Raw genomic sequence first — 15,179 nt, 5'->3', positions numbered from 1 at the left:
ATCTAAATGTTTCCAAGACTACTAAAACAGCAGCACAAGATGCGGACTTGAATTCTTTGAAAATAGGCACAATGTTAAGCGCTATGCGTTGCGAAACTTTCATGTTCCTACTTTAAGTGCAAGTGCTGTCGGTAATTACTAAACCCTAGATTTTGCCCATGTGTATTTGTACATCGCAAGAGATTCGTAGTGTGTTCCTCCGATGTGCGCGGTGAGCTGAGCAAGGCATCTTGTCTATACCGGGGGAAATTTAGGGGAATTGTATGTAAATGGCAATGTTTCACATGGGTGGGTCAAACCCGCTTTTTCCAGTAGAATATGCATGCCAGTGGTCCATAGCGTTGTTAGGCTGTTTTACGGACAGTGTAAAGCTTAGACGGTTGCGCGGGAATAATGCTACTGCAACTGCGATCAGATTTTTCGAACATAGGCGGAACAATACGAGAAGTTAATGTGCGATGGTAAATGCGTGTTCACCAAATACAGCTTAAAGAAGAAGGTTTTCGAAAATATCAAGCTGCTGTTATTAGTTAGGTTTGCCAATATCCCAATAGAACTTTGCGTTTCAGATATTTTATACTTTGAAGAAATAGACAGCATTTTAAGTACAATTTGTCACGCACTTTTTATGTTTCTGGCCTATTTACAAGCGTTGCAAATATTCCTTTAGGTTCTTTTCTTTTTCTTTTTTTTATGCGTGATATATTAGGTTCGCCTGGTGTGCCCACTGAACTAAAGAAGGCAGCTTCTATGTTTCGTGTCTTTAAGGACCAGGTAATGAGTGATGTGAAGGTAAAATTCCAAATATATGGATAATTGGCGCTTCCTCAATAAATCGCCTATGCAAGCCCTCTTGAGTGTTATGAGCGTGTCTAACGAGCTGGGTAGAATTTATGCCGCTGCCCTGGCAGAAGTGTAAAAGCCATCAAGGCCAACTTTATCGAAAATTTGCGGTACGCAAAGGGAACTCTCTGTGCAAAGTTAAATACGGTTGGATGAGACACCGCACTTGCAAAAAAAGGGCAACCATTCCACTCTTTAAAGACGGAATGGCAGCGAAAGCTGACGACAGTCAAAGCTCCCAAGCGGAAAGCAAAGTGCTTTCACTGCCATTCCATCTTCACAGAGTGGAAAGGATGTCATTTTTTGCGTTGCGAGTCAGGCGTCGTTGCTCGTTCAAAGTTGCCCGGGCTCGCGATTGTCGTTTTCGATCAGCCTCGCGGGAACGTTCTTCGTCTGTTGTTGTTTCTTGCCGGCACCGTTTACATTCTCGTTGCTGTTCCCTCCGGCGATCCACGTACGCATGTTGTTCTTCGGGTGTGCGAACCATACGTGTCCGCCCAATACATAACGCAGCTGTTTTTAGGGCCGGTACCTATCCTGCTTATATACTGCGATAACCTTGACGTCACGCTATTGTTCACGGCGAGCGTTCTAATCTGTTCCACATTTTGACATCTGCGCCGCTGCACTGCACCCGTATGGGTTTGTTAGAAATCGCCGAGTCCGTTTCTGTTGCCGGACGCCGAAAAAACTACGGAAGGTTAGTCATATAACGCTTTCACTGTAAAAAAAGTCTTATTGAAGTACTAGAGCGTGTGATATGAACGCTATCAGCTATGGTTTCCAATGTCCCGACGTAGCTGTAGGTTACAACACGTTTATATTTCGTGGAAAGGGGAAGTGAGTCATGGGAAGTGCAATGGGCGACAGAAATTCTACGTACCTGGTCCAGTTACAAGCGTTGCAAATAATTACTGAGCAGTCGTCCCTTCCCCCCTACTCACCCCCACCCCCATATTTTCATGCGTCATAAGACGTTCCTAGTTGGTTTCAGCGATGTCCTCATTGAACTAAACAAGACACTTTGTTTATACTTGGCAAACAGGAAGGGCGCGTTATAGACAATATGTATGTAAATTTCAGACAGGGAACTAACTATGGCGTCTGCGGTAAATTACGCATGCAAGCGATTTAGAGCATTATAATGTGTTTTGCGAACAAAGAATTTATCTCGCTGCCCTGCGAGAGCTGTGAACTCAGCCATTGTCAAATGTAGCAGAAATTGAGGTAGGGGGAAATAGAGGGAGAGAGAACACCATGGTATATGTTATGGCGAAGTAGCATGTGTGTTGACGAATTACTGGCTTAAAGAAAATTCCTGACAATAAAAGCTCCAAAGCATTACATGCGGGCAAGGTTACAAACGGAAGAGTGACATACGGGCAACTTTTTAAAGTGTGAGATATAATTACAGGAAACTGAATCATTTATGGCAACTGTCCGAAAAAAACAGCTTCGCTGGAAATTTGTTTCTAATTTTACAAAGTCGCACACATCTGATTGTTTTCCGTCTTGTGAATATGGCAAGTTATTTATGTTGATTGTACTTCGTTGAGTGTTACCTCGACTATACAACTGCCTAAACTAGCCATATGCTGTACAGTTATACGCCAAGTACAATTCTCAGTTTCATTATTGAAATAGTCTGTAGCAAATGTGCATTTTTGTTCTGCCCTGTGCTGCTGCCATTGGGCGAGTAAGGGACCTCTGTCAGGCACCTACTGCGTTTTGTCCCTGCATCACGACATTTTACACGGTTGAAAGAAATAAATGCAAATTCAAATAATTTCCACATAATAGTGACAGGACCACCGCTAGCAGTTTATGTTAATCAAAACAAGAAAATCCGAGCAATAGTGACGACTGTAAACCGTTCTCGTACAAAGCCAAATTCATCTTATTGAGAATGTTCTAGAGAAATAGAAAAGGTATTATTGATTAAAACGATGACAGGACTTTGTATTAGCTTCGTAAGACCTGAAGGCAGGTTAGGAACAAAATCGCTTTTCAGGTCGGTCCTATTACGGAGTTGTGACACTACGAGCATTAAACCCCCTCTTCTACATCCTTTTGTACAAATGCCACGGTTATAGGCACTGAAGCCAGTATACCTTTAACGTGCAAAAGGTTACCGTCAGTAACTTTACGTTTATTGTCGTAAAAGCCACTTTTTTTTTTGGTCTAAGCACGAAGATCAAGATATTACATCGTGTCGTAGGGTAGCGTACATCGAGGCTGCATTCTGGGCTTTCATAAAAACTCGCGCTATACACATGTCGAAACTGCAGTTGAGGAGTGCTTTCCTTCGTCTGCGGCGACATAATCTCTGTAAGTGCAATCAGTGTAAATTTGCACGAAAGCTCGCGGTAAGGATGTGAATAAATCACTTCCATACAGTTTCACGTGCGTCCGGCCTCATAACCAGCATGGATATCTTACGTTGTTGCAGGCACGGCCTTCCTGCTACCCGCCCTCCATTCGTGCCAGACGGACGCCAATGTTAATGCACACCAAAAGGGACTTCTTAATAAATTTAAACTCAGATAACCAAAAATAAGGAGCCCACCGCCTTCGCCCACAGTCGTAACAGCTGACCGGACACAAGTGAACTCCGCCCACAACTGCGAATCTACCCTGCCCAGAGGCACACAGGCCGCTTATATATTAGCGATTCTGATGAGAGCGCATCGCAGTGCCCAGCACGGCGTAGTGATACAGCATATGTTCAGACAGGAATACTGCGGAATTTACTGCAGCGTAATGGCTTGCAAAGTAACTTCGAAAAGGGTTAAAAGCAATGTGCAACAGTGGTACCGAATTAAGTACCCCAGAGACCGAAGAGGATGTGCATGCAGTCTGCACGCTTTCCGTAGACCATCCAGTCTGCCTAAACCGTACGGGCGATCTGTAGGTTCGCTAAATTCATTTTTATGCTGGTAGAAGGAGACCGCTCCATTCCGGTCCGCAGCAGTTCATTCGAATCTCACTTTGCATGTATAGCTACAACTTTATTGAGGACAGCTTCGACAAGCGTGCTCCTACGTCCGGGTTCTGACGCCTTCCGGGGTCATTTCGATTCCAAGAAAGCTTGCGGCGTTCTTCCATAGCAGCTTCTCCTGCGTTCAGGAAAAAAATCGGATTATGTCTTGATCGGCTATTCTTTCTGTGATTGTGAATAATAAGCGAGGAGTAGTAATGTTCAATTCTAAAAGAAACACGTGCTACCTCGGAATCATCGTATATTCCTGCATTGTCGCAACAGCGACATAAAGAAAACAGACAATGAAGCTACAAAATGTACAGGAGGAATAATCGTCGACACTCACGCTTGCTAAGCATGGACAATTTTAGAGTGTAGGAACAATAATGGAAAGGGAAATACGAGTGAATAAAAAAAACTTGTTGCATGTGGAAGCCGAACCCACATCATCCGCAGTACGCGTGCGGTGGCTGCGGCGACGGCTATTTCCCCGTTCACTTTCCCGGGCATTTGCGTATGTGTATAAGATTTGCCTATTTGTAATTACCGTTCCCGTACGGTAAACTAGAAGTCTTAAAAGGACCCATGTCGTAGCGTCAAGCGAAGGGCAGTGCTTAGCGTACGAAAAGTGTCGAATGCTATTATAACACTTTCTATTATAACGCTGTCTTATAACACTATGCAATATAACGTAGTTACTGAACACATTTAGTTACTGTGCTTATAGTTGACACATCAGGAATAATAATTATCCGTTGTTTGAGCAAGAAAAGCAACGTACTGTTCAGAGTGCTGTTGTGCTGTGCAACAGTGCTGTACTGTTGATCGAGTGGTCAGGACAGGCCTCTCATTCAGCCTTTACAGCGCATGCAAGTGCAGCTGTGCGGTATATTTACAGTTATGACTCCCCCCCCCTCTCTTCCCCTGTGTGTGGATGGGCGTTGAGAAGCATTTTTTTACAAATGGTGCGCAGGCACCAGATAAACGCAATGACTGTTGTCTGTTCCTTGCGATGTTTCGTCAGCTCAAGTATGGCGTTTTTTTTTTCTGAGTGGAATGGTGGCGTGGGGCGCCCACCTCCAGACGTATAAAATATTAGTTTCAAGCATAAACAAGCGTGGCCACCATACAGGAATAGCCGACGATATACGCAACGTACAGCGCTTTGTGGAATGAAACGAGTAGTTTAGTTCTGAATGCGTGTTTTTTCAGTTTGCTGTAGGATTAAAGACGTCAACTTAAAGCATACCTTGAGTGACTCTTGCAAGCCACTGGTTTCAATCAGTCTTCCAGGTCGCTCTATTTCCCCCAGTGGGTACGGGTAGTCGCTGCCCAGCATCACTCGATCCTAAGAGAAAGCATTTGGTTGAACCCATGTCAGAATGACCGTTGACGGCAGTGTGTTTAGCATTGAGTTAATATAGCGACACAACGTATTGCCACCACTCAAACGAATTATGTATGAGGCGTGTACTGCAGAGAGATTCCTCTTTCGCACTTCACTGAGAACACTCCGCGTCTTTAAGGAATGAAATTTATTTCATTTCTTGTTTCTCCATTAGGGCTTTTCCAGGTCTATTTCCTGTTGCTACGCTTCCCGAAGGAGGTATTCACTATTCGGAGCTTATATATCTTTCCGTGAATGATTAATAGAAATGAAAATGGATAAAAATACAACTGGCTGCACCTGGGGAATGATCCCACGTGTTCGCATTACGCGTGTTATGCTCTTACGAAGTGAGCTTCAGCCGCGACGTTTCCCCATCCACTTTTTGGGGTATTTGCTTTCTTACTACTAGAACCCACCCTGGTAGTGTTAGCCATGCTACCACTCACAAACATAGGCGGCGGACTTGGAATGTCCTTTCTGCCGCAGGCGTCACTAGTACGTTATCTTTTTGGTTGAGGGTAAATGGCCAATAAATCCACACATACTACCTGAAGTCGTCAATGTTCCCGGATTCGAGATCCTCATTATGTAATGAAAGGGAACCGAGGGGCCCGATATTTTATTAAGCATATCATAAGAAATCAACAAACAAAGACACCAAGGACAACACAGGAAAAAATAGCTGTACTTACTAAGTGAAAGAAAGAAATCATAAATTAATGGAAATGAAGGAAAAGATAACTGGCCGAAGGTAGGGAACGATGCCACGTCTTCGCATTCCGAATGCGATGCTCTTACCAACTGAGGCGCCGCGGCGCCGTTTTCCCATCCACTTCTGGTGTCAGTTCAATCCCAGGCTTAGCTCTAGTAGTAAAATAACCTAAGTACCTCAGAAAGTGGGTGGGGAAACGGCGCCGCGGTAGCTCAATTGGTAAGAGCATCCCATTCGTAATGCGAGGGGGATCGTTCCCCACATACGGCCAATCCTTTTTTTTTCATCCAATTTCATTTCCATTAAGTTATCATTCCTGTTCTTCAATTAGTAACAATAACTAATATCATTTATGTTGTTCTTGGTGTCTGTTGGCTTCTTATGATATGATTAATAAAAAATAGGGCCCGTTGGTACCGTTTCATCTCATTCATTATACATAATGGGAACTTTGGCATCGGAGCCAGCACTCGAAGAAGTGGAGGACAAAGTGACTCATGAGCGCGAACGGTGGTTCGAGGCTCGACTGGGCCATAGATATTCCGAAATTTATGCTCCATATTAATTTGGAATAATGCAGCAATTTCATGGCCAATCCCCCATCGTGGGTAGGAGCCACACACGTGATAGGCAACAACAATAACGACTGGGCCCTTTGGCGTGGCTGGCCAGGACTGAGGCCTGCTGTCGTGGACTGAGGGACCGCGCCATTCCTACATTGGCGTCCGTAATGAGGGACCCCGGCTGCGTTCGGGACGGACCATGGTCATAGGGTATGCAAGCGGCGCCCGCTGCACGGCCAGTAGCGATGCCTGCCTAGCCTGGTGCGTGACCATCTCCGCGGTGCGAAGTGCAGTTCTGGGATTCGCTCAAGAGCATTTCCGCTGGCTTCTCCTTTGTCACCGTCATCGGGTCTGGCATGGAACATGGGGGGAGCAGGGTCCTACGCGCTGCTGAAGGTCCCGGCACCACCGTTGTAGAAGGGACCTGCCGGCGTGGTTACTGCATCAACGCGATGCAGTATTGAATCAGCGTGACAAGTTGTCGAAGCACGGGGACCACACGTGGCTCCAAGCCCGGCGGCGGGGCCATGTCCAGCGACTCGAAGACGTTGGAGAGTGACGACGACTGGACCGTTGACGGTAGGGGAGCTGCCAAGGCACGCAAAGGCAAGCTGTAGAAGAAAATGGCTCGGAGGAACCCCTCGTCGGGCAGCGAAGCCGAGAAAAAGAGCGGCACGTCGTCCTCGCTCGAGCCCGATGAGGGCGAAGTCTCGGCCTCTGGCGGCGGTTTCCCGGCGCTGGCCGGCTGCATCGAAGAAGACGATTCCGAAGAAAAGGAGCTCAACAATGGCTACGACGAGAACCTCATGGGCGCTTGAAGTCAGTTGCAAACGGTAGTGGAAGCGGCATGTTTCGAGCGACGATCATCGTCATCTTCGATGTTCCCCTCTTGTTAATTGCATGGAGTGGTGCCATGTGGTCTCTGTGCGGCCGAATGGCAGCGATCGGGTGGCTGCTACTTCTGGCAGCCTGCTTCGTGCATTCGTCTGAACGAGGTCGAGGAGGAAGACCGGACCTAAAGCTCCTTAAACTTCGTAAAGTAGTGCCACGCTTTGAAGAATGCCGCCTTCGCCTCGCGCGCTCCGGCCGAGGCCGACGCCGCGTCGCTATTGGCCTAATAGCATCACGTGGACCCTCGCGCCGTGCATCAGTGCCATTTTTGCTCGAGAATCGTCTACGGAGCGGCGAGAAGCGCATTTTGGCGCCGTTGCTACGCTCGAGCAGTGCAGGCGGCGCTACGGTGGAGGAGGGAGCGTGAAAGAGAAGAGAAACGAGGAGAAGCGAAGACGGAGGAGGAGAGTGTCGCTACTTTACGAAGTTTAAGGTGCTTTAACCGGACCAGGTGTGCCTCCGGGAATGGTTTAGGGTCGTCTGGTTCCTGCAAGACCTCGACAACTTGGAGGCTCCACCACCTGGTCTGCCGCATCTTTGCGAAGCCCATGTCTGGTAAGCCAGCCAGGTTTGGGGCCTTCTGGTTACTGGAAGATTTTGATGACTCGGACGTTGCCTGCTCTGCCAGTCCTCGTTCGGTGCAGCAGTCTGCAAGGTTTGTCCGTTGCTGGAGGTGCGGTGCCGTAGCTGCAAGCCACCGTGGACCAGTGTCATCATCGCCTGTGTCGTCACCGGTCAGTATGGTAACTCTGGCATCGGAGACAGCAGTCGAAGGAGTGGAGGACAAAGTGCCTCAGGAGCGCGAGCGGGGGTTCGAGGCTCGGCTGGGCGCTCTTGAACGCGGCCGGCCACGACTGGGGCCTGCTGGCGTGGACTGCGGAACCTCGCCGGTTCCACTATTATATATATATATAGTCATAATTATGGCTGCAGCTATAGAGTTTCTCACTATATAATATAGAGTGAAACCTGGCGCTGCCGCACAGTTGTAGCATGGGATCGCCGGTATTTTGTGACTTCGGATTGGCGTTGTTCTCAGAGAGCCTGGACACCTTGAAGACGCGTCTGGCTAGCACCGTACTGCTTGTCACAATGATTCATTTCCTCCTAAACCAGGACGTAATGAGCTGTTTCAGCTTTAATATTGCATAAAAACATGTTTAATTATGAGGACTTATGATTGGATGTGCAGGTAAATGAAACAAAAATATCGTGGGGCTGCTAAAGTTGGAGTTGGAGCGGTGGAGGTGAAGCAGGCGCTAAGCACTCCCCATACGTGGGTCGATCCCAAAGATAGTGCAATGCCGGGCTGACCCGCGGCGGAGGTGCAGTTCGCTATGAAGGGGCCCACATACACAGCTTCGCTGGTCATCCGTCTTCACAGAGCGGAAGGGCACTGAGTCTTTTTGTTTCGTTTGCGTTGCGTTGTTTCGTTTTTACTGCCAGTGATGTGATGCGAAGCATCCAAGTCACCTCAATTTGGAATTCGGCTTCGTTTCCTATTCTTTACAGCGGTAGGCGTATGGATTTGGTCCAGTTCATTTGGAATGTTTTACGTAAGCACAAAAGCAACTGAGCAGAAAAAACGCTGTTCGATTTAGGAGACGAATTATTCTTGGAGACCTTTCTTTATTGACCGAGGTTCAACGGTACCTGTAATTCAGTGAAAGTCTAGCAAGTACGCGCTACTGTGGTGGCTGTAGAAAAGAAGCTGAAATGACGAAATGTAAGAACAAGTGTGTAAAAAGGCCCCTGCAATGAAATAAGAGTAATACTCTATAAAAGCAATGGGAATAGTGACGCATATGTTCCTAAAGTTGAATGCTTCTAGTGAAAACCAAAAGGTACTAAAAGTGCTCGTAAAATTTTTAGTACTTTGTTTTAACCTAAAACATATATCAAAAGAATTATGACGCTGAAATAAAAGGAAAGATACACATAGGGAAAGATATGCTCACAAGTCATGTGGTAGTTGTAATTTCACCTCATTAACACACAGATCGTACAAGAAAGATGTTTACAGGGAGGCAAATATTCGCATGAAGACGTGTGACAGTCTTTTGGAAGAATTATGAAGTGTTTATTGCCTAATTATGGTGAGCACTCCTCACTAGGTATAGGCCTAACAGCATGTTGCGCAGACTAGATATTGCTAAAATAGAGAAGGAGATGTACTTCACTGGTGACACTCACCGAAAATACTACAATGGCCTATAGACCGTTTTATCAGCGAGGGGGAAGGTAGCCTCAAACCAGCTCGCCGCGCAGCTCTCCGCACACTGGAATGTGCGGATCGCAGTTTCTCCCAGCGGCAGCTTGGAACGGTGGCTGTGTCATTGCGAATCGGTGCGATTCTAGCGTGTTCTGTCTGTGATTCCTGCGATGTCTAATGACTGAAGGTCAACAGTCTACCACTGTGCTGAATTCTGCTGCATAAATAACTTTCGCAAGAGAATGTCATCTTCAGCTGTGGCGACTCCGTGGACTCCGCCGCTGCGGTTGCAGACGAGCGTTGGCTTTGGACTGTCAGTAAAGACAGAACTTGAGGCCATCGGCTTCGTCGCGGGTATGTTCAGCAGATTTCGCTTCCAGTGAGTGCACGGCGACGAATTCAGCACCCGTGATCAAACTGGCATACAAAGGAAAGGTGCGTTTTCGAGTCGGTGAACTTGCGCTAATGGACGAAGTCAACCATTTCTTTGTGGATGCGCATTAAAGTTATTCAGCTCGAATGTGTTCCAAGATTATCATATGCTTGACAACCAGCGTTGTTGTGGAAGTTGATCGAAGACGTATTATGAAAACAGTACGTATTGACGAAGATACTGAAGATGTGTTCTTTTTCCTTAGGCAACCAAAATTATGCCTGCCGCAGTACCGGCCACCCCAAGTTCACAGGGGCTTCCCGCGTTTCCGAATCTTGCCGGCAACCTGTCTGGACGACGCCTCGCATCGTGTGCTGTAGTACTTTCGAAAATAAGATTGCTGTAGTGGATAGTAGTTGCTCGTTTTAAAGCTCTCTCAAGTCAGCGAGTTGCCCTTGCACAGGCGCCACTCGAGACCTAGGAATGCGCACATTCTTTGAACGCGTCGCGTGCGTCTAGTAGAACATGGTATACTCGCGGCCACTGCCAGCAGGTCGTTTTATTGAGCACTGTTGTTGACGGCCCATCCGGTCGAGTTATTTTGAAGTCGTTTATTTTGTAAAGCTTGATGCCCATACGTCAGGTAAACAGTGCTTAGAAAAATGTACCGCGAACATTTTAGGAGCACGAAAGCAAGCAAAACGTGCTCCCTCGGAGCTTCGCTAATTACGTGTATTGGGACGTACGCTGGTGTGGCACACCACATGGCACACGGAGACACCCCTTACTTTTGTCACCTGAGTGATACCTTAATAGAGTTCAAGGCTAGACATACAATAATAACACGTTGCACGTGTGATACCTATTGACAACGTTCAGACATGACTCGCCACCTATTTCGGTCACGGGATGAGCTGTGGCAGTGCCTCTAGGCCCTTCACCGTTCGATATTGCCGCTATATAGAAGCTCATAGCTTAGGAACGACAGGTTAAGAAGTTTTCCAATAAGAATAACTTCTTGAGGCCTCCCAGGAAAGCGCGAAAACTTGCCACTCGTCGTCAACACCACGTTCGCTGTGCAACCTCCAATTAGATCCCACATACCAACATGGCGCCGGGCGGAATGCGGCGACCAATTGCCGGAAATGAGCGCCAGACTAACACGATCTGCAGCAACAACGCAGTATTACGACCGCCGCTGGCAAAACATATCGCGGCATGTTGAACTTCGATAAGCATGCAAGTCAGCGCCACGTGTTGAACTTCGATAAGCATGCAAGTCAGCGCCACGTCATCCCCACACAAGCGCGTCTGGCATACTCGAACAACTTCACTTTCCGTAGCAGACGAGTCACACGTGAAATAATAGGCGGACAAGGCGAGCTTTCTTTTTGCACCATTAATCGAACAGCGGGCGAGCCATCGCTCGGGAACTTGCTGCACTTTTGTTCACGTGACGCAAATACACTTAATTCTGCGCTTTAAGTAATCGGAAATGCACTCCCAAGTTATCTGATCAGCGCTGACGACAAGAATTATGTGGTTGGAGAAGTTAGCAAACGCACATTTTGCATGTGCCAACACGGCTTCACACGCCTGGTCCCGAACGAAGTTTTTGTACGTACAGCTAACGACTACAAGTCCACGACCATAAGAGCCTTTCAATTCTACGCTGTAAAGATTAGAATACACAGGGTAAAAACAAGCATTAGGCTGCTACGTTCATCGTCTTCAGCCGGTAAGCGGGACGGCCATTAAAGAGACACTAAAGACAAATATTAAGTCTAGCTAAAGTGATAGACTAATGCTCGACAATCTCTAAGGCGTCAATATTACCGTGAACCGATCCTTAATAATCGAGAAACTGAGGTAAATGCAGGTTATGGTTAGAGACTCCCCCGGGACATTCAAGCACTTGCCCAACGACGAAAGCACTCCTCCGTTAAATTCTGTCACTAGTACTCAACCAACCGTTGCAAAAAAAAAAAAGTACCCTTGTATTGTATTAAAAGACGAAATAGAATGCTACTTGTCCAGTTTTATCTCATTTTTCAGAAAAAAAGACGCATTGAAATTACCCTTGCCACTACGCAGGCGGTAGAGAGGTTTCATTTTCGCTCGACTCGGCGCGGTCGACGCTTTCGCGTTTCCCTAGTGTTTTGTTATCGCGTAGCGCTGCGCAGGGTTTGCTGGCTCGCGAAATTCCCGCAAACTGCAAGTAGCAGAAAATTCAACTTCCATGTGGTGTCCCGGGATAGCCGATCGGTCTACGCCACTTGACCAAAAAGCAGCTGCAGCGGCGAATCCACCACTCTGTCTTGACTCGGTAGTGCTGTCGGGCAGTGTTTTACTCACCGACGGCAGCAAAGGGCGGTGATGGCGTATGCAACGTCACCACGGCCCCGGTTGGGTGGCGGGAGATTTGACTTTCGAAAAAGGCATTCGGACCCTTCAGGTGCAATTTTCTCGTAAACTAAGTCTGCTCTTGGAGCGAAACGAGCGTTGCGATGTTTCTGGAATGATATTTAAACAGTCCACGTCGACTTAGTCTTTGCCTTTAGTGTTCCGTTAAGACTGCAGCGCAGACATGATGAATAAACGAAACGTTAGTTACACTGCCTCTGCAGATTTCGCCTAAGTCTTGTGTCGTCTACCCACTCACTTCTCACGATGCTGGCCGAAATAGCGCCTGTCTGAGCCGTGCCTGCGGCCGTCATGCTTATTGTAAACAAGCGCGAAAACTTCGATCAGAAGGTGCTCGATGGTGGTTGCTGTCACATGAGCAAATATAGCGGCGCCCATGGATATGCTACTGTAAAAGGTCTATACATTAGGGGGATAACTTCAGAAATTGTTTGGTAAACGTTCCTGTAGGTAAAGTAGTTACAGCAAACACTTACAGTCTATGACAAGGTCTTGTTATTAAGACGGATATGAATGCACCAAATATACACAGACTAAGCTAGAACTGCAGAACTCTCGGCAGAACCCATATTTCGTTCTGCAGACGTGCAGAACTGTATATATGGGCTATGAAAGGACACATTACTATACCAGGGACAGACTATCCGACGGCCTGTACTTATCTGTATGCTCATCTGCGATTACGTAGCTCGCGTGGGTGTCGATACTCAGGTTGCTGCTCAATATAGCAGTCATGACTTGTTCGCCATACCAAAAAATGTCCCGAAAAGCATAGGAAAAGCTTAAAATTCTTAAAAGCGGTTCATATTACGAGGGTTATAGTTGTGTAACGTGACTTTTCTAAGAAAACAGATCTATATTTCTGGGCATACATTTGTTCCTTTCGTCATTTGTCTTGTGTATTTCGCGCGAAGACACATCAGGCATTCGTTCATATCAGACGTAATAGAACATTAAAAAAATGCGGATAAATAGAAAATGACAACAGATGCATAATTACCTCTCCGAGTGTATCCAGCAGGAGCCTTAGAGCGCCGTGGCCGTGCACTAGCGAATCGGCATAGATCTCGCCCAGGTAACTTTTCGGGGGAGCTTTGTTGTCCACAGCACAAAGGTCAGGTCTCACCTTGGGTTAAAGGTGCAAAAACATTCGTGTAAATGCTGTTGAAGCGGCAGCAAAGGCAGCTGTTGGTAACAGGTATTCTTGGTAGCTACCTTATTGTACTGCTCATTAGTAACCATACCTTGATTTGAGTGTGTTGTTCGTTCTAGACAGTGCTCATGAATAAGCGCTGAGGACAAAGACGAAAAGAACACATACGACAGTATACGGGAACTGAACTTCCGGCTAGCGCTTATTTCAAACTATCGGCTATATTATACAGTGCGCGTCGGACACATCAGCCACACACCATCATACAAAAGATAGCACAATTCAATCAGTTCGCTCCTTAGTGTACTGTGCATGTAAATTGCGTCATAAGTAGTGAGCCTTGATTAAGAGGGGCGCACGCGAAGAGAATGCGAGAGACATGGCAGGAGCTTAACGAGCGCTAACTAATCTACACGCAGGACTACCACAAGCAGACGAGCGGCTGGTTTGTGCTTCAAGTCTACGTTCTTCCGTTGCCCGCCTACGTCAGCTGATATAGCGTGAGCACGTATTCGCCATCATGGTTCCAGTTGTTGGCAAAGGTTTCGTTGCCTGCGCGTAGGCAGACTGCGCTATCTGAGAAGCACACAAACCGTCTACCACCTGGTGTAGGTATCCTGCATTTGTAGTACTTGCCGCAGGCTACTCCTGAGCCGCAAAACCTACAAGGGCCACTAGGTGGACTGGTATTTTCGCCTATGAAAGATAAGCGAACAAAAACGGCGGGATGTGGTGTATGTGGGACTATGCCTTTTCAATATTTAGACCGCTGCAATGCACAACAGCTCTTGCTATCGTGGTGATGAGCCATGCGTCACATCTTGTTGAACAGCGATGTGTAGTGAAATTTATCACGTCACGAAGGAAAAAAAAAAACGCTGTCGCCGACAGTCGGCAGGCCAAGAACGCTGTCAGGTCGGCCTAGTGTGAGTCAGCATTTATCGATCGGCATTCTCCAGGCGCGCTGCTTGTGATGGGGACGGTGGTCTATCGTGCAAGTCGGATTCGTCACTTCCACTGCCGCTTTCTTCCGTCGAAGCATGACGTTCGGGTGCTACTTCGTAAGGATCTAAATTCTGAGCACGCATGCGAGCTATAATCCTTTGTTCCAGTTCGCTCAGGTCCTCGAGAGACGACATCGGAAATCAGAAGCTCACGCTTGGCTACAGCAACACTAACTGCGTATCACGTGTAAAAGCGTCGTTTTGTTTTCGATTCGATAGATTTCGTTTTGATCAGTCAAATACCAAAGCAGTTCAACAGGAAACCGCAGAAACACGTAGCTATTTGCACAGAAACACCTTAGCACTTTGGAAAACATGAATCGCAGGAACATCGACTTGATAAACAAAATAATACTTTCTCACACTTACGGCCGCACTCGTCGTCTGCCTCCCACTAGTTCCGGCCTATAATCGCTGTCGCGCTCACCTATCAAATTTTTCAGCATGCTTCCAAAGAAAGACTTTATCCTCACCGCAGATCGAAAAATACTCATAAAAATGTTCCATGGTGTTTACCGCGTTACTACTTCATTATTAGGCGCTCTGGCCGGTACGCTTTCCATTCCACTAAAAAAGTGGGTACAATGAAAATTGGTTGTCAGCCCCTTTAACGTGGAAACCGCCACGTCACGCT

General features: G+C 47.0%; 1 protein-coding gene across 2 annotated transcripts in view; it reads right to left on the bottom strand.

The window, feature by feature from the left end:
- Positions 1–3,836: 3,836 nt before the first annotated feature.
- Positions 3,837–15,179, bottom strand: part of LOC126540301 (2-amino-3-carboxymuconate-6-semialdehyde decarboxylase-like) — a 120,701-nt gene continuing 109,358 nt past the window's right edge. For both annotated transcript variants that reach the window (XM_055075956.2, XM_050187102.3), the window contains 3 exons: positions 13,389–13,514; positions 5,073–5,171; positions 3,837–3,959 (listed from right to left, as the gene is read on the bottom strand). In XM_055075956.2, the coding sequence (XP_054931931.1) occupies positions 3,882–3,959; positions 5,073–5,171; positions 13,389–13,514 (303 nt within the window). In that variant the 3' untranslated portion in view covers positions 3,837–3,881. The remainder of the gene's footprint in view (positions 3,960–5,072; positions 5,172–13,388; positions 13,515–15,179) is intronic.

Source organism: Dermacentor andersoni, chromosome 2 (assembly GCF_023375885.2).
Source record: "Dermacentor andersoni chromosome 2, qqDerAnde1_hic_scaffold, whole genome shotgun sequence".
Taxonomy (NCBI): Eukaryota; Metazoa; Arthropoda; class Arachnida; order Ixodida; family Ixodidae; genus Dermacentor; species Dermacentor andersoni.
This window is presented reverse-complemented; position numbering and strand designations above follow the sequence as displayed.